General features: G+C 43.3%; 2 protein-coding genes across 13 annotated transcripts in view; one reads left to right on the top strand and one right to left on the bottom strand.

Moving 5' to 3' along the window:
- Positions 1-26,537, bottom strand: part of MORC2 (MORC family CW-type zinc finger 2) — a 40,403-nt gene that overhangs the window by 12,273 nt on the left and 1,593 nt on the right. For 6 of the 12 annotated variants that reach the window (XM_033412769.2, XM_033412770.2, XM_049698563.1 and 3 more), the window contains exons 2-12: positions 17,906-17,959; positions 15,659-15,693; positions 13,024-13,194; positions 9,912-9,980; positions 9,310-9,400; positions 6,034-6,142; positions 2,290-2,449; positions 2,074-2,185; positions 1,500-1,625; positions 881-960; positions 186-268 (exon numbers count right to left, since the gene is read on the bottom strand). In XM_033412769.2, coding sequence (XP_033268660.1) covers positions 186-268; positions 881-960; positions 1,500-1,625; positions 2,074-2,185; positions 2,290-2,449; positions 6,034-6,142; positions 9,310-9,400; positions 9,912-9,980; positions 13,024-13,194; positions 15,659-15,693; positions 17,906-17,959 — 1,090 coding nt within the window. Of the gene's footprint in view, positions 1-185; positions 269-880; positions 961-1,499; positions 1,626-2,073; positions 2,186-2,289; positions 2,450-6,033; positions 6,143-9,309; positions 9,401-9,911; positions 9,981-13,023; positions 13,195-15,658; positions 15,694-17,905; positions 17,960-22,454; positions 22,523-22,575; positions 22,595-26,537 lie in introns of those variants that run through there. The other 6 variants (XM_033412774.2, XM_004283713.4, XM_012538206.3 and 3 more) reach the window with 4 other exon arrangements.
- LOC101276149 (40S ribosomal protein S27-like) lies at positions 25,327-25,575 on the top strand. Its single transcript, XM_012538207.3, has one exon. It carries the CDS (start codon positions 25,327-25,329, stop codon positions 25,573-25,575), a length of 249 nt encoding a protein of 82 aa, XP_012393661.1.

Here is a 26,537-nt window from a genome sequence, read left to right as displayed (position 1 = left end):
CACCTCACATGGTTGCCAAGATCCTGCCATACAGTGTGTTCAATAGTGACTATGGAAACATCACCACATCCCATTTTGCAGCTCTAGGGCAAGGGGTTCATGACTGGCGGGAGACAGAGCCAGGCGAGCTCTGGGATCCTAAGGGCAGCAACGCTGGAGAAGAGCTGCTGGGTCTGGGGCCTCACCCTGGAGTCCCGTGTCAGGTCTCCGCCCAGGCGCACTTCTAATGTCCGAGCTTTGCTCTCCGCCTCCCTTGCCTTCTCTTCAGCTGAAACCCAGAAGAAGCCATGATAAGAATTCAAAAGGTCAAAACTCTTAGCTATCCCTCCTGGACCCCATAGTGCAGTCCCTGCCGTATGAGACATTCGTACACTGTCACGGAACAGGTGAGCTGGGAGAGCAGCCTCCTTGCTTGGAAAGTCAAGGAGGCCCCAAGGAAAACAGACACCTTTTCCAACTTTACAAATGAATCAGAACAGGTCAAGCACTGCCCAAGGCAACCAGAGTTAAACCCTCAGCAGGAGCTGGAAGTTACCAACAGTCCTCAGCCAACCACTCTCCTTGAGCAGCCAAGAAGCTTTGTCAGCAAGAGAGACCTTGAGATTTTTGCCCTGGAGTCAAGAAAACCAATTTCACAAGTATTTGTGCCAGAGGACAGTGTGGGACTCTTCACTCTGGGCAGGCAAGCTTTAGATAACAGCCTGTAAATGGCTGAAGGAGTAGCCTGGAAAGAAAAACTGCTGAGGGAGAGGTGGGAGAGAAACTGGACCAGTGGTTCAGGAAAGCCCACCCCTGGGTGTTGCATGGAGCTTTTGCCTGGATCCTGCTTTTGCCGCAAGCAACGTCCCCCAGACGACCCTCCTGCCCAGGGGGTCATTACCAATCCGTGCCACGTGCTCAGCTTTCTTCACCTCCTGCTCTGCGCGGGTCTTGAACCGGCTTGACGTGTACTTGTACATCCTGGGGGGGCGGGGGGCGAGTAACCAGAGGGCCTGAGCATCAGAGGTGCAGGGCAGCAACTATCTTGGCCCTCCGATGAGTCAAAGCCAAGCTTATTTTAGCAAAAAGACTCAATTCCCTACTCCACTTGCCCCCTGCCATCCTGCTCCATCTTTGAAAAGCAACCTCACTACTCTCCGAGTGTGTCATTAATCCCACAGTAGAAACCAACCTCAGCAACGAGCAGGGCCTCTGCTTCCCTGTGTACTGTCTAAAGGGCCATTGGCCCTGCAACCAGAGGCTCAGACAGCTCACCGTATCAGGCTGAGCACCCTCCACCTCACAGAAGGCACACTCAACAAACCTCACCAGCCACCTCTGCCCCTCCCTCAGGACCCAGTAGTTTGTCTGCAGTTAATCAAGCAGCTTAAAGACCCAAACGCAGTCAACACTGTCAGAGCCGCTGATCCACCATCACTTCAAAGATGCCCCAGAGACACATGGCCAGGCCCCATTCTTGGCCCAAAGGAAACAGCAGGCCAGGGTGGGCAGGCCCCTACCTGGGCTTGTAGAGGCAGCAGGAAAGCCTCTTGGTCTGCACCTTGTGCCCGTGGATGAAGATCCGCATCCGGGGATCAATGTAGAGCACAGCAGCATAGGCGCGGAAGGAGCGGCGCTCTGGCTTCCTGGAGGCAGCAGAATGGAGGGTGCTGTCACCCTCCCACCACCAGCCCAACCGAAGGCCTGGGTGGACAGCCTCTCTGCAGGCTCTCCACCTTTCCACCTCCCATCTCGGCTTCTCTTGCTGCCCTGAGGGGTGCTTCCTCTGTGTGGGCACCACATCCCACCTCCTCTCACGTCCCTGACACAGACACCTAAACTGGCCCCACCATCCCAGCACGGACCTGGCAATCCCTCTCCCCTCTCTAGGCCTCGGTCTCTTTCTCATTCAAGTTAAGGAGCTGGGGCAAGGATCTGGATTAGCTGAGGACCTGCTGTCCTTCTATTCATCCCTTCTGCCTTGTGGCAGGAAGACATTGAGTTCTCAGCTTTACCAACTCTAAAACTGGGGAATTCAGGGAACAAGCTCACCCCTCTCAACCTCAAGTCACCTCCCTACCCAGCCACACTCACGTGCCCTCCGGAGAAGTCTCTGCCATCTGGATATCTCTTGGATTTGAGATTATGTCCAGCTCTGGCTCTCCGTTATCCATGAGTTTGAGATTGAAGATGATCACCAGCGTTCCTAGGGAATAGAAATCCTGTGGTTCTACCAGGCACCCCCAGCCAATCCCCATACTGCTCCTGGCTCTGGAGCTCCCTGATGCTAGAGGCCGCAGGCCTACTTACCACTGTCCCCAGGAATCTTCAGGAACTGAGTCATCACTTCCTCTTCATTGCGGAAGGGAGAATACTTATAGATGAGTTCCGTCTCGATGGCAAACTTCTCCACGTTGTCTGTAACAGGTTCCCGGGTCCGAGCATTCCAGGTGGGCAATGGGACTATCACCTTTGGAGGAAGCACAAGCAGACGCTTGAAGGAAGCCCCAGAACAGCCTTCCCCCCGCAAATGTGCATCCATCTTTTCCCTCCCCACAGCAGCTCCACACTGCCCCAAGGGGAGGCCCAAGCCCCCCAGCCTGGCACCAGTGGCTCTAGCTTCTGCCCCTTCCCAAGACTCTGCCTCACACTGCTAGGTCCTCTGGGGTATGCTGCCTTATGGCCTGGGGGTCTTTGCATGAGCAGTTCCCTGCTTGGGATATCCCTGGTCATTTTCCCTATCTGGTAATAAGTTATTATTTCCACTAAGCAAAACATATTTGCGATGACCTAGTGAATCTAAAGACACACACAAACATAACTTATAACTCAGCAATTCTACTCCCAGGTATATATCCTAGGAGAAATAAAATCTAAAAACAAAACGCTATAGTATGAGTCCATTTATATAAAATTCATAAATAAGCAAAAAATAAACTATTATTCAAGAATGCATACACAGGTGACAAAATTATAAAGAAAAACAAGGAAATGACTGATCATCACCAAGGCAGTTCCTTAAGAGGTGCGATAAGGAATATGATTGGTGAGGGACACATGGGGACTTCTAGCATCAGTCTACGGTGGTGGCTACGTGGGTATTTGCTTTATAATTACTCTCAACTGTACGTAGGTTATTTTTTTTAATTTTATTGAAGTCTAGTTGATTTACAATGTTGTGTTAATTTCTGCTGTACAGCAAAGTGATTCAGTTATACATATATATATACATAGATTTTAATACACTCTTCCATATGTGTAAAATTTAATCTTACATCTACGTAATCTTCTAGAAAATCCTACCCTTGTCAATTATACCTCAATAAAGCTGGGAGAAAAATCCTACTCATTCTTCAAAAACCCTACTAAAACGCCACTTCCCCGGAGGCATCAACATGCATCTCTCCCCCCCCGCCCCCACCCCTCTCCCAGGTGCCAGGGAGCCCTGTAGCCTGGGATTCCCTCTGCAGAGCAAACCACTCCAGGCACCTCAGAGGTTCAAAATGGCTGGCTGGCCCACCCTGCGGAAAAGAGGATTCTGTATTTTAACAAGCTCTGTGGTGATAAACTGTTAAGAGTTCTGAGGCACTTTACTGGCTTCTAAGAAGCTACAGTATTCAGCCCTGGGGCTGGTCTGGACACATTCCCACCCAGCTAAAAGTGATCTTATTTTGAAATCTTGGCTGAGTTCACACTAGAGTACAATCCAAAACAGTGACCTTCTAGCTCCAAGTAAGGAAAAAATTTCAACCTAGCTTTTTCACCGGGGGAATTGAATTCCATGTGTGTTCTGAGAATTGGTACCTCCTTTACACCTCCCAATCTTCACAGCAGTCCCAGGTGACAACGGCATTACTTTAACCTCTGGGCACTCACCTCATTTGACACCCACCCACCATTGGAATATTCCTCCTTTACTTTCAGGGTCACCACTCACCTGGCTTTCCTCCTACCCCTCTGGCCGCTCCTGCCTCCTTTGCTGCTTTCCCCTTCTCCTTGGCCTTTACATGTGGGTGGGCATGCCTAAGACCCCAGGCCCTCTTCTCCAACACGCTCTTTTAGGTGAGCCCATTCACTACGAAGATTCCTTGGAGTCTAAGCCTCCCCCGAGCTCCAGACCCAGACTTAACTTTGCGTGTCCAGGACAAAACGTACACGCTTTCCCTCCAAACTGCCCCTCTTCCATCCTTCCCCAGCTCCAGACAGCCCACCCCCAAGTGCCACACCAGGACCTCAGCCATCTACAACCCCCCCTTCCCATTTCCCCTTTCCAACTGATTAAACACCAAATCTGCGGTCACTCCTATTTCTCTCACCTCCCTGCTGGAGTCCTGTAGACAGCCAGGGCCTCTGACACCAACACCCCAATCTTTCCAATCCAGGCACCACACAATAACCAAACTGATCTTTTCAGAGGATCTAATACATTGCTTAGATTCCCTTTCCTGGATGCTTTTAATAAAGTCCCACACACTCCCCAAGGCCCAGAGGTCAGGCCCGACCTACCCTCTCTGCTCTCCAGAGGCCACCACCTCTCGTCAGGTGGCCCCTCTGCCCTTCCCACAGCCCCCACCAGCTCTCAGGCCAGGAACAGACCGTTTCTATTGACGCACAGCCCCTGCTCGCACCACCCTCAGTCCACCAGGAAGCAGTCCTGAAAAGCCCAGCCGGGGCCAAATCCTCCTGCCCCACCTTTCCCGGGAGTGCTTGCCAGCTGCAGCACTTCTCTCACTCACCAAAAAGGCAAACAAACCCAGTGGCTCACGAAATAAAGACGGCAGAAAAAGAGCCTTTCGTTCCCAGCATGAACTGATTTGCTATGATTTAGGCTCACATCTAAACAAGGCCAGTACCAATTTACTCACAGCCAACCAACACAGATGAGTTAGACTGACACTGACCGCATTTCACCTGTTTAAGTGACAGGAGTGGATTTCTCTCTGCAGACCCTCTTGGCCCCCTCTCAAGCTCTGGCCTCCATTTCTCACACAGGAAAGGAGTTAAGAGTCCAGTCTGAGGCTAGGCAGGCCAAGGCCTTCCTTGATCCTCCCATGAGCAGGCGCAGACCTCACCAAACCAGCTCTGCAGATATGAGCCACCAGGCCCAAAGAGAATCAGCTGTGCATGTGTTTAACTTACACAGTTAATTACCAAAAGGTTTCAAAATCAGAATATTCTAGAGTCATTAGGCCTTCCTTCCAGCATAACAATAATCAGCTGAGGCTGTGTGTCAGCTGCCACTTACTGAAAAACTTAAATGATTTTCCATGTGTTCACCTGCTTCACTACCTGTCCAGGCCCTGCAGGTATCAGACTTGTTTGTAGCTTCTGATATAAATGGTTAGAGTAACACATTTCCTCAAAAGGAAAATGCACTCACAGCACATTCCACAAAATCACCATCATATGGGAAAGACAGTGCTGTTCCTATTATTATCACCAGCTGTGGTCTCCACCCATAGTCAGGGAAGCCCCAAATACTCCCCCTGATAAAACAGCTCTCCCCAGTGACAACCCCTACCCCAGGACTGAATTCAAGCTGCAGATCTACGAGACCTACAAATCCAACTCTTGGTTCCTGACACTTGAAGGCTTCATTCTCAGAACCGGGACATCTCTTCTCTGAAGCTGTGAGATTTTACTTCCTCTCCCATTAAGACACCTGCCTTGGGCTTCCCTGGTGGCGTGGTGGTTGGGAGTCCGCCTGCCGATGCAGGGGACGTGGGTTCGTGCCCCGGTCTGGGAGGATCCCGCGTGCCGCGGAGCGCCTGGACCCATGGGCCATGGCCGCTGGGCCTGCGCGTCCGGAGCCTGTGCTCTACGGTGGGAGAGGCCACGTCGGTGAGAGGCCCACGTACAGAAAAAAAAAAAAAAAAAAAGACACCTGCCTTAACCCCTCAACCAGTTCATCCAACCAACCAGCTAATCCCCTAACAGGGGATGTGGCTGCAATCCTGCAACGCCAATAAGCCCAGCATGCAAATGACCTATGAAAACAGCCTGGGCAGAACTAGGAAGTAGAATGGTGACTGGGAGAACGAGGATGGGACCTACTTCATCAATGCCTTCCTCCTCGTGAAAGGTACGCGACAGGAAGAGACAGGTCATGGTCTCTTCCTTCTTGGTGAAGAGGATAAAATCCTTCCCAATGCGCATTGAGCCCCTGAAAGGGAAGCAGAAATGGGTTATTCTCCTAGGGATTCAAAAGCTCATCTGAAGAAGGAGCAAATCCCCCCTCTGGACACGATGAGACTGCCTTTGGAGGGCTCCCCTGAAGGCCTCCCTGGGACCCAGAACCCTGAGCTGAGCTCCACAGCCCTCGCTCCCTCTCCTCCCCACCCCCCACCTCCCGACACTCCTCCTCCTGCTCTTCCGTGGGCCTCAGTTTCTCCTCATCACCTTCTCAACCACATTTTCCCAGCATGCAGGGTTCTCTCACCACCAAGCATCAGCCCCAGGGGAGTCTCACCCCAGCTTGTCGCTGCCTGTGCTCTGGTTTCTTCCCAGCCACACAGGGCTGCTGTGGCCTAACTGTGAGCCACCAGGTTTCACTCCAGTAACACCTCCAACACACACATCATCTTCCACACTGAGCACATCCAGGTCTCACCCTGTCCTTCCTTCACTGACACAAACTCCCCTCCCATCCACTCATCAAACGGCAGCACCATCAAGGGAAGAGCCCACTGCCTATGCTCACAAGTCCTCAAAAAACCAGGATGGCCCCAGGGCTCAGCCAAACACAGGGCTAACCAAAGTATCACTGCTGAACACAGTTCCAAGGAGCCCTACAATTGGCTCATGTCCTGTAACCACAACCATCTTGTGTCTTGAATTGTTTTGTCACCTCAACTCATTAAGCCACAGGTCCCTGCTTTAGGAAGCAACTGGTTTCTGAAAAATGTGCCTCCAGGCTGACTTCCACAAGGCAAAAGTCTGAACGGAATCAACTGCTCCTTCCTCTATTTGGCTGAGTTAATCCTTCTGAGGAGCAGGCAAGGACAGGCCTTTCCGGGAAACACTGAACAGGGCAAAAGCGTGAAGCACCAGTGGGAACAGGACCCACTGATCTGTCTTCTGAGCAGCTTCTGGCTTTATGGCTATTACCTCATTAGTCCTCCTAATACCCCAGGGAGGTGACAGCGGTGGGAAGCCTTATTACTCCCTTCTATGTAAATACAAATACAAACTGGGCCAGTGTGCCAAGTATGCAAATGAACACCATGCCCCATTTCCCCGAATGTTCAGGAAAACTCCAGGACACTATCCAGAGATGCCCCGGTGGCTGCCAAGTTGTTTTTCTCCTCCTCCAGTTCCCAAGGTGCTGGCAATGCTCCCTCCCCAGACAATCTCCCAGTCCTCCTCCTGCCTCCCTGAAACTTACCGGTGGCAAAACGAGGCAAATTAGCTTACCTTCTGCCAAAGCTTGCTCTTACCCTAATTTTGCAAATCCTCTCACTTTGTGCCTCTTCCCTGTCTTTGATCCTGACCTTGGAGGGTAAATAGCAACAACCCAGAAACGCCACTTCTCTGCTGGCTTCTCTGCTTCACAGCCCTATTCTCACCACAAATCACTTCCTCCTGAAACTCTTTCAACTTCTACACTGGTTTCAAAATGAATTCACTCTGAACACTAGATGGCTCCTTCTCAATGGCGCCTTCTCAAAAGTCGTTCTACCAGAATATGCTGATGGCAACACTCTCAACTTCGGTATGCTTTCCTTCCTGGTCTTCTAAGCACTTCCAGAATCACATTTCATTTGCTCCTGAAGCTTCCTCAGTAAGGAAGAATGTCAGCATTTAGAAGCCCATTTTCTACAGTAGGAAACAGATACTCAGAGAAGGTGAAATGGCTTGTCTGAAGTCACAGAGCTGATAAAACCAGGAAGGGGTTTTATCTATAATCCAGAAGGGAAGTCAGGGTTTCTTACATCTGACTCTAGGAGAACTCAGTTGTTGGAAACTTAGATCACCACACCAGAATCACCTGGGCCCTACCCCAGGCCCACCAAATCAGGCCCAAAATCTACCATGGAAAAATCAAAGGAGAGATGAAGTAAGAAGGGAGAAACTAGGCTAGGGCTCTCACAGTAATGATAGATTCTTAACCTACTCATATGTGTTATAATCTCAATTTACAAAGGAGGAGGCTGAGGCTCACAGAAGCAATTAAGCGGCTGATGTCAGATTTGAACTTTGGTTTGACTGAAGTGAGATGGACAGCAGCTCCGGCCTTGCAGTCAGAAAGACGTGGTGCATATCTCAGCTCTACACTTGGGCATTTTCACACCTTTGGGCAAGTCACATCACCCCTATAAACCTCAATTTTCTCATCTGAAGATGAGAATCATAGTACATATACCTCACAGGGCTATGGTGAGGATTAAACGAAATCATCCAAGTAAAGTTTTTAGCACAGTGCCCAGCACATGGTAAGTGCTTGTTATTGAGAGACAAGTGGGAGATCCAGGTACCAGGTCCTTGCCATCATGGGAAGCACTCTCTCTCTTCCCCATACATCCAAGCTGGTTGCATGGAGGGACAACTGATGCTGCTGCCCAAACACCACCCTCAAATAAAACAACACATTTCCATAGCAAGACTAGAAACATGACTCAGAATTCCATTTGTAGAAACTCCAATCCCACTAAATCTTATTCCATCCAAAGGTATGTACAACTGGAAGTGAGCATTTCAGAAATAGAAATCTTTCTCTTGGGGCTTCACTCAAAACCAGAACACCACATTCCAAATGCCAAACAAGTGGGAATCAAGGGCTGAGAAAGAAGTCTCAAGGGATGGGGAGACATTAGGTAGGTCCCTGCTACAGGGCCTGGCAGGACATGTGAGTAGCAACCAGGTCCTTTGGTGGTGTTGTGGGGGGGTGTTTTGGGTCTCTAACTCACCCTGGATCCCCAGTGCCTGGCACAAAGTGTGACAGGTGCTCAGGGGACACACGGCACCACGGAGTGACCCCCTCACCATCTCATAAGCAACCCAAGCCCACAAAACAGCCACTTGCATCTTCAACCACAAGGTAAAAATAACAATTTTCAGTAGGAGGAGAGGTGCTGTTCCAGAGCACAGTGCCAAGAGAAACCTACAGCTTCTCCCACCTCAATGATTTTGGATGTTCATACTCTTTGATCTGTGACGTAGGCTGGACATCAGCTGCTAAGTCCCCAAACCACAACTCCTTCCCGACTCTCCTCCTGTTCCAGAATTACAGTGATGGACGGACAAGGACGAGGAACATTTTCATTGAACAGAAGCAGGAGGGCCTTGCTCGATTTTGTTTTGAGTCCTGGGACAGGCTTCTAGTATACTTACGATTTTAACCCATTCCCGTACTGCCCAATCTGGGTGGACTCAGGCGTTCGCTTGGCTGACTTCCCAAACTGGATCACGCTAGCAGCATCACCTGAAGTGGCGGACACAAGACAAAGTGAAAAGTTTGCTTTTCTTTCCCAGACTCTCAAAAATCAAAGGTCTGAGCCTTGTTAAATCCAAGCAGGGCTGTCTGTCTACTGAAAACCTCTGTCCAAGGAAATTCACAACCATGAGGCAAATGGAGGAAACCTCTGACTGGCCTGTCAGTACTGCCATCACTGGGCCCTTGTTCTGTTACCAGAACGTGGTAATAAGGCTGGGGGAGGCCACCACAGTTCCAGCTCCAGGATGTTACACAAGCTGATAAATACAATGTCAAGAGACAGGTAATCTAACGGACTTCAGGCTGCCATTCAGATCCTATCTCCCATGCTAGAATAAAACCCAGCAAATCTGTGAGTGGAATTAAGCCTGAGATGTTGCAAGAGACCTCCCTCTCCCTTCTAGTCACAAGAGTGAGGCAGAAAAACAAGTTAACACAGTAAGCATTTTGTAAAAATGGTTACTTCCTCCCCAAAAGAAGCAATCAGCCCAACACTTACTTGGATCCATTCCTGCTCCATCATCCAAAAAACAAAGCATAAATCCTCCGCGAAGGTCCTCTCGCCTTTCTGTAAAAGAAGGAGCTGCCATTACTGGGCAGTTACCCACCAGAGGGCGGCAACCTGTTTGTGATCGGAAGGTGGATCAATGTGAAGCTTAGTCCAAAAAGGCCTTCTCCTTCTAACAGTCCTAGTGTGAGTTAAATGTCAGGGCCCTTGATGGTAGGAATTTCCATCAAAGGCTCTCCACTGCATTCTAGTCCACGACAAAGCATAAGAGAATGTATAAGGAAGGGACAGAGAATACCTAGTCCAGCATCTAGCCACAGCCAGGGCCACTGAACATGCACGGATTTCATACACACCTCAACCATCCTTCTGCCTCTCTGCACCTGGATTTTTTCCACCTCTGCCTTCTGCTGTGGACACTAAAGTACTCCAACTACTACATGCTGTACCTTATCAACAGTGCTCAAATACAACAGGGCACCTCGTTTGTGGGTTAAGTTCGGGGTAGCCTTCAGATAAAGTGATGGAGCCAGACGTGCTATGGACACAGTGGTAGCAGCTGCTATCTAGAAGGTGAATTACTAAGTCAGTATGTGACTAGCCCCAGGCCAACCATAGTTTCTGGGCCATCAGTATTCATCATCACATCCCCTCCTTGCTATGGGTCCTTCAAATAGCTCCCCATCCCAGAAGTGAGATGGCACAGAGTATAGTGAGAGCTGCCTGGTTTCCAACTGGACCTGCTCGACTGGAGAGAGGAACAGTCCTTCGACAATAAGAGACAGAGCAGCTGTGGCAGGGCGTCCTGACCGACAGGAAGGAAATGTATGAGACTAAGGCTGCCATTCCAGTGGCTAGAAGAACCCCTTCCTTCAGCAGCTGTCTCTACAGCAGCAAGTGGTCACTCAGAGCAGTCTGGGTCCAAGCACATCAGAAACACTGGAGAAGAGATTCCCAAACAGGGAAGGGAACCACACTAGAGTTTCCAAGGTGCCTTTTGACCCCAGTGATGAGGACTAGGCAGGCAAAGGAGGAACGGCACAGGCCTTGGAATCAGGAGAGCATTTGTACTAAAAAGGAAGAAGGTCAGTTTAAGGTACTACAGGGATAAGCCCAAGGCTGCCTTGGAGTCTATTCCCTAATTGAGGACATTTTTGTCTCCCCCAAGCTGCAGTTCACCAACTTCACCCAACTATCTAAGCAGTGGAACCTCAGTTTAAAATGCTCTTTGTCCTCCCCTCAAGTTAAATACTCAAGTAAGTCATAACCACCTCTGTTAAATGGACTAGTTAATGTAATTTAAAGTGCTATTTCAGAAGTACTATAAGCCACAGAGATTTTCAAGTATCATTCGATGTTCAGGAAGCTGAACTTTGCTGAAACATTAATCACAGGTGTTTCCTGAAAGTTCGAGAATAAGGACCTTCTTGGAAGTACTACTGGTAGATAAGAAAATTTTTCCTGTGGCAGTGCCTTTTATCAGTCTGGAGAACCCAAATGAGATCTAGTAAGCAGAAGCAAGGGCAAAAAAGGTGCAAAAATTCCTCAAAGTTTCCTTCTGGAGGAAGCAAAGTGTCATATGGAGACTCAAACTGGGTCAGGAACAGAGCGTGGTAAAGAAAGTGTTCTAAATCTAGCCAAGAGCCATTTGCTGTATGCTTTAGCCATAAAATGTACACGAAGACTCTGCTTTGGGATCTAGAAATTGGTTCAAGCCAAGTGTATCTGAAAAACCTCCAAGGATTGATTACTGGCATTTCTTGAACACTACCTAGGAATTACTTCTAGGTCCTTATGTTTGGTAGAACAGGACTCACGGGCCGTTTTCTTTTTTTTTAATTTTGATGCTTTTTAAAAAAAATTTATTCATGTCTGGCTGCGTTGGGTCTTCGTTGCTGCGCGCGGGCTTTCTCTAGTTGCAGCAAGTGGGGGTTACTCTTCGCTGCCGTGCGCAGGCTTCTCATTGCAGTGGCTTCTCTTATTGTGGAGCATGAGCTCAAGGCGCACGGGCTTCAGTAGTTGTGGCACACAGGCTCGGTAGTTGTGGCTCGCGGGCTCTAGAGCACAGGCTCAGTAGTTGTGGCGCACGGGCTTAGTTGCTCCACACACAGCATGTGGGATCTTCCTGGACCAGAGCTTGAACCCGTGTGCCCTGCATTTGCAGGCGGATTCTTAACCACTGCGCCACCAGGGAAGTCCACACAGGCTGTTTTAACACACAATCATCACTTAACAGTAGGTCTGAGATCCCTTTCTTGCCCAAGGACTTCATTTTAAAGCTTTTTCATATGTTTACGAGAGTAAGAGACCCACCTATGGAGGGTCCTCCTGGCCACACAGTGACCAACAGTAAGTAAGCAGCTAGCAGTGCTCAGGTCCACAGTCACGTGTGGCACTGCCTCAGGGCCAAAAGAGACTAGGTGACACAGCAGTAACTCCTTCAACTTTGTAAGGAGGCAGTATGGCATCTTCACTTGGCTAAAATGCTTATCCCTGTCACTCAGTTATTCAATGTGCCTGGCTCTGTGATGAAGATAATAGCCGAGAATAATGCGGATGTGATCACTGCCTTCAGGGAGCTTACAATTCATAGGATAGCTACTCCCTGTAGCAGATCAGTAAGCAGGAGGGTTTAAGCAGAAGGAGACTGAGAAGAGTGTCAGCTAGAGCAAAGGCAGTGTGCATAAGGATCACCTGAAGAGCCTGTTAAAATACAGATTCGGGGCTCCACCCTGCAAAGTCTAGTAGTGTGGGTCAGAGGTGGTACCTGAGAATTTGCATTTCTAACAAGCTCCCAGGTGATGCCAATACTGTCCACCACTGGTCCACTCTTTGAGAAGCAGAGAGCTAGAGCTAGCAAGAACTAGAAGGCCTCTCTGCTTGAACCTATCTCCCCAGACATCCCAGCAGTTAGAGATGCATTCCTAGCACATTCTATTCACTTTAGTCAGTCAATTGAGTGCTGTCTAAAGCCTCTAAGCAAAGGATTTTTATGAAGATGGGGGAGTTCTGGACAGAAGGGAGTCTAGGCAGCTGGAGGTTGTCTGCTCCCCGTCCCAACATACATCTCAGAAGCAAGACAAGGAGGGCAAAACCAAACTACCTTCTTTGCAGTTGTGCTTCAGGCCCTGGTAGCAGCTATGTACAATCACAGACCCAGTGTGGAAGGCTGCACATCTAAGTTTCCCCCAACATGACCAAGTCTGGCCTCTCCAAGTTAGCCCAACGTTCCTCCATCCAACTCCCATTGGGGAGAACAGGAAACAGAAAGAAGCTGGAAAGGAGATGTGAAATGGAGCTATAAGTCAAAAGTCAGAGGCGATAAAATGATGTTGTCCTCAGCGGAGGCTGTAACAGAACAACACTCAAGTTCCTCGTACTTTGCAATGTGTTTGAGCAGTATTTGTTTCAGCTACATTTGCTCTAATTTTCCATTTACTAACCATTGACCTGGCATCACAAAAGGGATCTTTCTTTGAGGCATGGCAGTCCCTATCCAAGGAAGTCCAGAAGATCAATAAAAATACACTCTACTTCTGACAGGCACGTTATGGTCTGGCCCCACCTAACAGGAATGCTTTGGGTACGGGAGTCTGATTCCTTTCTCACCCTTCTTTAAATTACAATGTGAATGTGTGGTGAATTCAAACTACATCTGATGTTGGGGGAGATTTCCGAGTTCAGTTATCAATCTAGTTTCAGAATGGGAGACAGGAAGATACTTTCCCCAATACAGTAAGAACAAAAACTTTATATTACTAATTCTATTATTCTACTTGTAAAATGAGGTTGCTTTTATTCCTCCTGTTGAATGTGTTAATACGGCACTGAAGTAGAAAAGTGTGAAGTTAGGGGCACCTCAGTCAAGATTCCCAATCTCAAGGTACTTGAGAGTAAATCAAGTCTTTCTCCAAAATGCTATAGTGCTTAGCGCTTCTATCACACCATTTAATCCTTAACTACCTTGACAGTTCCCTCAAGATCAAGTTATTGTTCTCTAATCATCTGTAGAGTGCTGTCTCTCCAATTAGTGACTAAGCTGTCTAATGAGAATTTAGCAAAGGCCCCAATCTCATGCTCTCTTGACTCCTCCCAAAACACAACAGCAGTAACACTGAGCACAGAATGAATGCACACTGGGCCCTTTTCATTTAAAGTGAAATCCAACTGTTTGTTCTGCTGCATTCTAAGGGTAAAGCACTAAATTTCCTTGCTGAAATTCACCCACCAAAGGTAGTTAAGAAGGAGCAGGGATGATCTCTTTTAAAAAGCTTCTTCCAGTAATTCCCTGGAGGTCCAGTGGTTAGGCGCTCTCACTGCTGGGGCCTCGGATTCGATCCCTGATCTGGGGACTAAACTTCCATAGGCTGCGTGGCGCAGCCAAAATAAAAAAAAAGCTTCTTCCAAATAGATTTGGCTATGATGATTTGTCCCTTCAACATCACTTGGAGTGGAGACCCATTCTGTGCTTTGCCATCTGTGCAATGATTAAAACAGCCACCATTTCTTTCAGAGGTAGCGGTTACTACTCCTCACTAAAGCACACTGAGATGTAAGACATACTGTGGCTTGGGAATGATGCCTCCATCTGGCCTGAGGGTTTAGTAACCATCTTCTAACATTCTGCTGCTATGCCCCCTTTTCTTGTTATTTTCTTCTAAAAATAAAAGTAGTCTTATTTTTACCACTTTGGCAGAGCCTTCTGAACAGAAAGCTTTAGAATTTAAGCAGTATAGCTGACTTTTAGCTGTTCTGAATATTTTCTTTGCTCCAAAGAAAGGAATAAGAAATTCATATCTGGGGAGATTCTTTATAATTATATGGCATTGGAAATTCTAAGAATTACTTCCTATTGTGTGATTATCCCCATTTATCAAACAGGTCTGTGAAGAAAAAGAGGGATTATTTGATAACCATATATTCCCATAAAAACACTCAAGTTTTCTCAAAAGCTAGACAATGCTACCCAAATTGGATTTAAAAGCCATCTTCCTCTGTTCCACTTCCAAATTTTTAGCATTCAAACGACCAAAAAATGTGCTGGTGCAAACACTGAACAGGCAAAAAGCAAGCTATTTATCAAATAATAAATAAATAATAATGACTAAGATTTCTTCCACTGTTGTACCCACTCCATAAAAAAAAAAAAAAAAGGATCTTACTGCCAAAGAGCAGAGCCAATTAGGCAAAATAGTAGACGCTGTCAATATCTTTAAATTCGAAGCAAAGCAGCCCTTCTTCCTACATAACTTCTCTGCCTGAGAACATCTCTGCAGACCTCAGTGTCAACCTGGTTACACAACTGTTTTATACAACTGACACCAGCAACTCTCCAAGTTGGGACTTGTCCTCACCAAGGCTGCAGAGGGAGAAGATGGCCTTCAACAAGATCTCTCTTTGGCTGCAGGAACCACAAACCTGGTCACCTGCTAACTCCAATCAGGACAATCAGTGGTACTTGGTCATTTCACTCCCCATCACCCCCATAAATCTCCTAGCGGATTTATTTAAATAGATCTATAGATCTGGGCACCCTGTGTTAGTTCCTTTACACCAATATTCTTGATTTCTATTACATGCCTGACGAGGGCTGCCCTGTTTCTCCCTAAGACCTGTAGTAATCAGGCTGTCTACCCACGCTCCAAAAACCAGTTTTTTCCCACTCATTTCTTCTTAGGCACAGCAATAAATGCTTTCGGGAACTGGGCATTAGAAGAAAGGACTGATGTCTGTCTTACCTGCATAAATATCGATTCTGGTGGCATCAGCATCTCTGCAAAGTTAAAAGAAAAAAAAATCAAGATTCAAATGAGAATATGAAAATACCAACCATCGAGATGCACAATATTTTGAGGGGGATACGTACTATTTTGAATCTATCTTCAGGAAGTCATAAAGAAATTCTATATACATTAAAGATATACTTTTACATTTGGTAACACAATTTTCCTTACTTGTCTATGAAACACTTCTGGAGCTCCAAATTATTTAAAATAATCACAGGATACACAGGACCTAGACACACTTTTTTAATAAAAATTTCACAGTGAAACATCTAAAAAGAACATTTTTTAGATGTTTAAAAACATCTAAAAAATGTTTTATCCTTTTTTAGAGAATAAAAAAGAACATTTCTTTTACACACTAGGAAATGACTCCAATCACTCATTTGATTGCAATCATAAACAATGTTCCAATAACTTGTCCATTTTTTCTTCTCACCAAGATTTGAGAAAAAAGAAAACAACAACTTGCCACAAAGCCTAAGAAAAATCAGGTCTCATGGTATACACACTATAGTCAGCAGACTGATTCATAAGCCCATAATCTGATCCTCCCTAAACTTGAAAGGAAGTTGGGACAGTCCATTAGACTCCAGCCATCAGCTGAAATAAAAGTTCAGTTATCAATGAAGTCTTCCATAAAGGCTTGAAAGTAATCTAGTCCAGTTCTGCCAACTGTAGACAAGGAAAGTGAGGCACAGAGTTTCATTGGTTTTAAATGTGAAAAATCCACTCAAATCCATACAACTCTACATGTGCCTATTCTCAAAGACATAAAAACATTTTCAAAAATAAAAAAGATTGGCAAAATGTGTGCATGAGCAGGAACATACACTCCCAGACAATCTCCAGTTCACCGTATGATATACAAAAAAGCAGTCTGACAAAACACATTACAGTCTCACTAAACTAACAAGTGGGAAATTCAAACACAGTTCCATTAAGCTACAACATTTTTAAATTGAATATAAAAATTGTAAGTCAACCAGGATTGAAATAATTGAAAACACTGAAAATGGGAGCTTTCTAGTTAAACAACTTGTTAACCAGCACACTTCCATAAGCAGTCCAGTGAATAATAACAATAAAAGTAATAATAGTATAGGTTTATAGCATGGACATAGGTAGACATAATTATCATTATGTCATTAACTGGAGATCTGTTTAGAAAGTACTCCTGTCAACTCTTATCCTCTTCTTCCTTCATTAGTCATCAACACTTGGTCAATAAACGCCATGTCTGAATTTTATGTTTGCATTCAGAAACAAGACTGAGATAATATTTTAGTGATATAATTATAAAAAGACTTCTGATTTGGACTTTGCTATTTATCTCTGAACCAACCCAAACTTTTCAGTCTTGCTCAGTAACATTTATAGGCTTCTATCACTAAGAATTCAGTATAACACAGTGCTAAAGAATGATTTCTTCTAAGCACAATTGCTAACAATGGAAGATGCTTTGATCAACCTGAGTCATCTGACAATAAAATACAGTCACTCCTCCGTATCTGCAGGGGATTGGTTCCAGGACCACCCAGGAATACCAAAATCTGCAGATGCTCAACTCCCTTATATAAAATAGTATAGTACTTGCATATAACCTATGCACATCCTCACGTCTACTTAAAATCATCTCTAGCTACTTATGATAACTAATACAATGTAAATGCTATGTAAATAGTTGCCAGCATGCAACAAATTCAAGTTTTGCTTTTTTGGAACTTTCTGGAACTTTCAAATACTTTCGATCATGGTTCATTGAATCACAGATGCAGAACTTGCAGATACAGAGGGCTGATTATACATTTTGGGAAGACACAGAACTCTGACATAATTTTAAAGACATTAGATAGTGTACTGTCCTGGTAGCACAAATTAAAACAGAGCTTGTCTATCCTAGTAATTAGCTAACTAAATTTTTATCTTAATTCCCTGTTTTTCACTACAATTATCTTGCTCTAATACACAAGGGAAGGTAGCTTTGGAGGTCATAAATTCACTGTTTTTAGGCTGGAGCACAGCAATGAATGAATTAAGGTATCAATTAATGTGCTATTAAAAATACTTTTTGGGTAAGAGGCTTCTTAGGAATGAGTCGCATTTGCAACAGAATTGCCCTTCTCCCAAGTCTTCAGAGAGCAAAGGTCACACGACCCAAAAAGTTTTCACGCAGAGACTGTATGCTTGAAGACTACATACCTTGCATTATCAACTAGTTCAGCAAGAGCACCAAACAAGAATTCATGAGTGGTTCTGAAATGATAAATATTGAGAGTCAGGAAAAGAATTATGGAATTAAACTATGATTCCTAATAAAAAGTCAAGGTTATAAAATAAAGTTTTTGGGGAAAAAAACCCTAAAATTGTCATTTGCATCATCAATTTACATTACTGAAGTTTAAATTTCCCCACAATTCAAGTCTTTCCAGAGCTCACTAGTAGTCCTCAAGTGTTAACCTGTCAAGTCCTGCTATCTACTCAAAAATGTTTATTCTTACTATTTTGAGTAGAGGAACCCACTCTAAAACATTCAAAGATTCCTATGTATACTACTTCTAAAACAGTGTTTTTCACTATTCGTATTCTACCCTGAAAAATGCCTATATTTCATTTTTCATTGCCTTAACCAGCTGTCAGTTTCTGCATATCTCTTAAGAATTCTCAAAGGACAAATTGCTAGCATTCAGCTTTACCAATACCTTTGTGTGATTTACTGGTGAAAACCCACTCAGTTTTGTGCAATTTATAAGCAAAAATACTCCATTTGAAAGTGGGGAGAAAGAAAATAATCCATTTCTTGACATTCCCTGATTTTGGCCAAAAACAAAACTTTCTCCACATTAAAGAAAGGAATCCAAGACACTCTTAAACAATTCCTCCTTATCCTAAGAGGATAAGGGCTTGGTGTGGCCTCCTAGGGCCCTTGTTCAAGTTAGCCCTTTCAAGGAGGGTAGCCAATGGTCATCTCCTCCTCTAGGAGGCTGCTCAAAATGTGAGTGGGATAAGTTCACAATTACCATGTTATTCAGAACTCAATAAAGATGATGTTTATGTGTAAGATGTCTCCTTACATTTCTTCCTCCATTTATACCTTCTTTAATTTGTGCTGTTTCCCATAATAGTCCTCGTTAGATATAAAAGTAGATGTGTCTACCTAGAACCACCTAGAAACTCTGACATATTTCTTCTTTGGCCACACCTTGTGGCATGTGGGACCCTAGTTCCTTGACCAGGGATGGAACCTGTGCCCCCTGCAGTGGAAGTACGGAGACTTAACAACTGGACCTCCAGGGGAGTCCTGAAACTCTGACTTTTGATTAAAGAAAATATAAAAGCATTAACCCACATATTACCATCATCAATTTTTCAAAAATAACCATGTTATTCCAGTTGATTTTTTTGTATGTAAAGTTTCAGCCAATAGATAAAGTGAAAATTTCTAAAAATTGAGAATGAAATATATCAATACTAAATAAGCAGTGTCTAGGATCTATGAGCACTTACTATATTGTTCAAAACAAATTGTAAAACGCTTGTTTATAAAATAAATACCCAAATTTCAAGTGTCCAGGAACACTGGTTTTTCCTCAAATAAATCTTCAAATTTTTACAAATGCAAATTTTTAATTAAAACTACCAGTTCTTGGAATTTTAGGAAGAACTTTTCCCCATGAGATCAGTGAATATATCTGCTGCTGATCCAAAGGCAGTACCATGATGTATTAACAAAATGTAGAAATTTTATCTCCAAGTCCCCTAACAGAGCTCAAATTCTTCTGACTAAAATCCAATTCTTAATTATTTTACATGAAAAAACCCCCCCACAATTTTGCAAGGAAAAACACCTGCAAGAAACATCCATATCTTTATTTATTTTAAAAATGTGTCTCCATGGGCTTCTCTGGTGGCACAGTGGTTAAGAATCCACCTGTCAGAACACTCTATGACATAAATCACAGCAAGATCCTTTTTGACCCACTTCCTACAGAAATGGAAATAAAAACAAAAATAAACAAATGGGACCTAATGAAACTCAAAAGCTTTTGCACAGCAAAGGAAACCATAAGCAAGACAAAAAGACAACCCTCAGAATGGGAGAAAATATTTGCAAATGGAGCAACTGACAAAGGATTAATCTCCAAAATTTACAAGCAGCTCATGCAGCTCAGTATCAAAAAAACAAACAACCCAATCCAAAACTGGGCAGAAGACCTACATAGACATTTCTCCAAAGAAGATATACAGATTGCCAACAAACACATGAAAGGATGCTCAACATCATTAATCATTAGAGAAATGCAAATCAAAATTACAATGAGGTATCACCTCACACCAGTGAGAATGGCCATCAACCAAAAATCTACAAACAATAAATGCTGGAGAGGGTGTGGAGAAAAGGGAACCCTCTTGCACTGTTGGTGGGAATGTAAATTGATACAGCCACTATGGAGAACAGTATGGAGGTTCCTTAAAAACTAAAAATAGCACTACCATACAACCCAGCAATCCCACTACTGGGCATATACCCTGAGAAAACCATAATTCAAAAGGAGTCATGTACCACAATGTTCACTGCAGCTCTATCTACAACAGCCAGGACATGGAAGCAACCTAAGTGTCCATCGACAGATGAATGGATAAAGAAGATGTGGCACATATATATGGTGGAATATTACTCAGCCATAAAAAGAAATGAAACTGAGTTATTTGTAGTGAGGTGGATGCACCTGAAGTCTGTCATACAGAGTGAAGTCAGTTAGAAAGAGAAAAACAAATACCGTATGCTAACACATATATATGGAATCTAAAAAAAAAAAAAAAAAAAAAAAAGGTCATGGAGAACCTAGGGGCAGGACAGGAATAAAGACACAGACCTACTAGAGAATGGACTTGAGAACACGGGGAGGGGGAAGGGTAAGCTGGGACAAACTGAGGGAGTGGCATAGACATATATGCACTACCAAATGTAAAACCAATAGCTGGTGGGAAGCAGCTGCATAGCACAGGAAGATCAGCTCAGTGCTTTGTGACCACCTAGAGGGGTGGGATAGGGAGGGTGGGAGGGAGGGAGACGCAAGAGGGAAGAGATATGGGGATATATGTATATGTATAGCTGATTCACTCTGTTATACAGCAGAAACTAACACACCACTGTAAAGCAATTATACTCCAATAAAGATGCTAAAAAATAAATAAATTTTAAAATAATTTTTAAAATATTAAAAAAAAAACAGAATCCACCTGCCAATGCAGGGGACACGGGTTCAAGCCCTGGTCCAGGAAGATGCCACATGTCACGGAGCAAATAAGCCCATGCGCCACAACTACTGAGCCTGCACTCTAGAGCCCACAAGCCACAACTACTGAAACCCACGTGCCTAGAATCCTTGCTCCACAACAAGAGAAGCCACTGCAATGAGAAACCCGCACACCACAACCAGGAGTAACCACAGCTCGCCACAACTAGAGAAAGCCTGTAGGCAGCAATGAAGACCCAACGCAGCCAAAAATAATTAATTTAAATAAATAAATAAAAGACAAACTCATTAAAAAAAAATTTGTCTCTAAAATCATCACCTTAAATTCTTCAAATTATCAATTGAAGAAACAAAAAAATATTCTGATTACTTCAACTAATTAAATAGGGAAAATAAGCTGGAAAATTAAAGTGATTTGATGATGGTAATATAAGTTAAAAGTAAATCTTTGTTTTCAAGCTTTCAACCAATCATTTTCCTGTCTGACTAAGCAATGACTAAGAAACTTATAAAGTGAATTAGTTTTCTATACTCTAAATTTTTTTAATTTTTTTTTTTTTTTTTTTTGCGGTACGCGGGCCTCTCACTGTTGTGGCCTCTCCCGCTGCGGAGCACAGGCTCCAGACGCGCAGGCTCAGCGGCCATGGCTCACGGGCCCAGCCTCTCTGCCGCATGTGGGATCTTCCCGGACCAGGGCACGAACCCGTGTCCCCTGCATTGGCAGGTGGACTCAACCACAGCGCCACCAGGGAAGCCCCCTAAATTTTCTTTTTAATTTTGAAGGCTAAAATGTAAAGTAACAAATTCTACTGCAATATTTCTCATTTCAAAAAGAATTTGTACTTGAAGTCAAGGAATATCAGAAATATAGCTCCTGGAAAAAAAACAAGAGTACAATCTTAGTAAGAATGAGACTACAATTTGTATGTAGAAATCTTTGGGATTATCTGGCCTTTGGTAGTGACAATGGTGAATATCAATAATCTGGAAAACTAATTCTGATACCTTTGCCATCAGGGCAAAGAAATCAAAAACAGAAACAGCAATTGCTTCTCACCAATACATATTTCTGATTGTTTCACATGAAAATTAAAGACATTTAGAATTCAATAATATCTCAAAAGGGCAAGCACAAAGAGCACTTCTGGCTAAGTTTTTACTGCTTTCTACACAATGCTTAGAAAAGTGTCTTGTACATTTAGAATCTAAAGAAAACATTCCAAATGTCTTCGTTGTTCCGCACAGTATCAATGCTGTTCCACAATACATATTTCAGATAAGTTAACAGATACTTTAAAATGTAGCTAAGGGGTGCTTTTGTGATGTGTGCTGACACATCATAAAAGGAGCCTTTTGTGACAACTGTTGGTAAGGTCAGAGACAAAACTCGGATTCTTCTCCAAACCTCCAAGTGAATAACTGATCCTACTAACAAATGCTAAAGCCAAAGTTCTAAGTATCTCTTAAATTCATAAGAACCAAAAACGTACCAACTGTGTAAGCTCTCCCCTTTTTTTCAAATAACATTCAAAGAGGTGTACTCATTGCTAGCTGGCAGTTGAGATAGAGATATCTGTATAAGTATCAAAGGAAATTATTTTCTTCACAGACCTAAAGATTCTTTGCATGTGATCCAAGAAAGATCAACCATCTGGAAAAAGACAAAGATTTTTAACAACCTCTTTCACTTTCAACTGATTGTGGCTTTTATACCATTTGTGCTACGATCAAAATAACTTTGCAGCTCAGCATTTCCAGTGACAAATTCAAGTGTAAATCTACTCATTATGTAAGGAAAATGGTCTATTTATATTCAGCCTGAATTTAAAGCCATAGATTATCCATAACCCCATCACACAGTGATAGCTTCTGCTGAATTCTTGGATATACTGTTAAGAGTTAATTGCCTTAACTGCTAGAAAATAAAGATAAAAATTCTAGAGCAACCATTTTACATTCGAATGGCTTTAACATAGTCAGAGTGTGAACCCACATTTCAACAGGATTATAAATTATAAGATATATGGTCTCTAGAGATGAAAGGTTCCTTTACATTCACTTCACATACCAAGAAAACAACCCAAAAATATATGGCCAAGATAATAAGTTATTAAATGTGCAGACACGAAGAGACATAGAAAACAGGCATCTTATACTTAAGCACCCTGCTCTATCAGAGCACTTAGCAATACTGCATACAGAGTGATTTAAGATACGCCCCTTATGCCAAAGGAACATCACTACCATCGCTACATCTGGTATCTGGCCCTTGACTACTCATGAACATTTTAGTAGCAGTCACAAAATCCATCACCAAAGAGCAGTAACAGCATAAAACTACATTTAGTAGTTCATTGACTGAATTTAATTCTAACTTCAATCATTTCATGAGCAACATGCAATATTAAAGCAAATTAGCCTAAGACCTTCCTGTTAGAATTTCCCAGGCCTGCTTCAAACCTTAATGCTGATATAATCAAGAGAATAACCATCAACAGTTACTGTAGACCTAACACAAAAAAAATTTTTAAATTTAAGGCAGGGGTTTATCATCTCCAACAGATGCTCCAGAATTTACTAAAAATTAATCTGCCTAATGACTACCACCAAACAGCAAGTAGCTACCACACTGACCAACTTTTGGTTTATATGAGGTAATATTATAAATAAAACAAATAACTGTCACCATTTATTCAATATTTACTGTGAACCATATGGGAACTAATTACCTTATAAACATTATTTTACATAATTCTCATAAACATTGTCAGATTAGCCCCATTTTGTACATGAAGAAACTGAGGCTCAGATAAGTTGACCTACCCAAGGGCACAGCCAGGAAGCAGTCAAACATAAGTTTGGCTGGCTCCCAAGCCCATGCTCTTTTTACTGCACCACACTGATTTCTATCCTGGACTCTGCTAAATGGGAGATAAAGGGTCACTTTTTTCACAATTCAATATGGCAATATTGTAGATGTCAGACACCCTAAAATGGTCTTGTTTTTTTTTTTAATTAGAATAAAGCAGAAGGCAAGTCCTCCCTTCTCCAAAGGTAACACTGCATCATTTAACCCAGAGGAGATATATCTACCGTCATTACGATTAACAAGTCACATTTTATGAAAATTAAAAATCTGTTTCCTCTAGAAATGAACTTCCAGTCAAGTCACAATAAAGAAAGGTCCTGAAATTGGCTACAAACCAAAAACTTATCTAGGTGTTCGGGGGTTCATATTTTCTTCTGGCAGGACTGGACACATTCAGAAGTAAACAACTTCTAAGGTGTGATCCAGGTAATAAATTCCAGAGCTTCCAAAATGATACATCCAACCCTCAAAATGCTTATGCAAGCAAGTGGTTCCAATTCAACACGATAAGTCAAATTCCCAGAAAATTCTCCAATTTCAAACAAGTGACTCAACTGAGGTTCAATTCTTTGCCTTTGCTCTGTTCTATTAACAAACTATAAAATAGCAAAAGAAATACAGAGAAATATCCCAGAATCCTCAAATAAAAGGTTCGAGATAAACTAAAATTGAAGACTTTTAAAGTGGTAAGTAAACCCTCTGCTGTATAGACAAGGAAACAAAGTAAAACTGACTACAGTAGGAGGTCTTGCCTAATGGTTAAAAGCACTAACCATGTGGCCAGATAAATCTTACTGCCTTCAATCTTGGTGCCTTACATCTGCCACTTAGCAGCTGTGTAACCTTTCGCATGTAACTTAATCTCTTTGAGCCTCAGTCTCCTCAAATGCAAAATAGGAATAACCCTTATTCCAGTAGGGCTGCTATAAAGATTACTTTAGACCATGTTTAAAAGTGACTGGCATGAAGCAATTAACTGTTGTTACTATCATTTTATTATCAAATAAACTCTTTGGGGAAGCTGGAACAAGAACCTAGTTTCTGAACTCTCGTTATGGTCTTCCAAGAATATCAGTGTTTTGGCCCCTCATTCCAAAATTCACAACTGAATTTAACAAACACAAGCATCTGTGAACATCTAAGTGGCCTTCCACTACTTGTTCTTAACGTGGCAGTTCAAATACACAAAAGGATACTAAAGGATACTGCCCTTGGCTATACTATGAGCTAGATGGGTATAACCTTTGATCAGAGACCTTATCTAGCTGGATTTCAGATTCATTATCCACAGCTTGAGAATTCACCTAGGTGACTCTGCAATACCTACTTAAACACTCTAGTTCAGTAAGAATCTTCCTAAACAAAACAAAACCAGGTTCTCATTTGGCAACTCGCTTCACTACTCAGAAAATTTTGATTTCCTCTATAGGAAAAACAGCAAACAAAAAAATTACAGACGTCCTTTCCAACAGTGATGGCCTCCCCACAAGATCATGCCTCTCACAAAGGATCTCCTTCATCCCTCTCCAGAAAAGAGGAAACACAAGACAAAGCACCTGGTGCAGAGCCTCAATTCCTATTTCATGGACGTGAAATGCCCAGGATGCTATAAAATCACCACCATCTTTAGCCATGCACAAACAGTAGTTTTGTGTGTTGGCGACTCTACTGTCCTCTGTCAGCCTACAGGAGGAAAAGCAAGGCTTACGGAAGAATGCTCCTTCAGACGGAAGCGGCACTAAAAGCCCCCAGAATCAAGATGAATGGAAAACCATCCCAATAAACATATTTTGGATTAAAAAAAAAAAATTACAGACGTTATCACAAATATGTGGTTCTTTCCCGTAAAAGGCTAAGTTATTGTACTATTACTAGATAACTGAAGTCTATGTTCTCAACCCTGAAGGTGGTTCTTCTGAACTCTGGGCCATTCATTTAGCTGCTCGCCACCTCTCCAGGTACCAAAATGAGAAAATACTTACCTTCATCTCAAAAGTGCCAAATGAATGTACTAAAGGACTAAATAGTTATACCCCCACTGCATCACTTCCAAAAGAGTGGGCATAAGGATTAACCCTAAAACATTCCAGACCAATGTGGAGTGATGGTAATCTCCTCACAAACTCAAGAACTATGAACACAGTATGTGTCCAATGATTTGCATACATTTTGGGGAAAGGCTATTTAAATCACGGGTTTAACCAAGTGATCACTTCCTGCTTAGCATAAAAAACTACAGTGGATGAGGATGAATTTCCCAGAAAAATAAAACCAACTGTTTTCTGGGGAAAAAAATTCTTCTCACAAGTTGCCATTTAAACGTCTTCATTCCTTTTTTTTTTCTTTTTTCCTTCTTAGAAAGAAAAGACTTGTTAGAAGCCAACTGTTTTGGCTGTTGTCACCAAAGAGAAGAAGGAGTTGATACTAGAATAGTCCAACTTTTGGCGATCCAAAGAACAGTACTTGTTGGATTCCTATCAAACACTTGAATGAAACAACTCAATATACTGACTTCAAGGAGCTAGCTTGCATTTGATCAAATAAATTTTGATCCAATAAAGGAAGATCATATTCTTCTGGATTAGCAACAAACATTTCACTGATCTCAGTTCTTCCATAGAGTTCAAGACTCATCCAGTGACACATCCCAAAAAGTAAAAATGCAAAATTTTCTGGGAAAAGGATTTCCATATTAATATCAAGC

This window comes from Orcinus orca, chromosome 15, assembly GCF_937001465.1.
Source record: "Orcinus orca chromosome 15, mOrcOrc1.1, whole genome shotgun sequence".
Taxonomy (NCBI): Eukaryota; Metazoa; Chordata; class Mammalia; order Artiodactyla; family Delphinidae; genus Orcinus; species Orcinus orca.
Note: the sequence above shows the minus strand (reverse complement) of the source record. Positions and strands in the feature narration are given on the sequence as shown.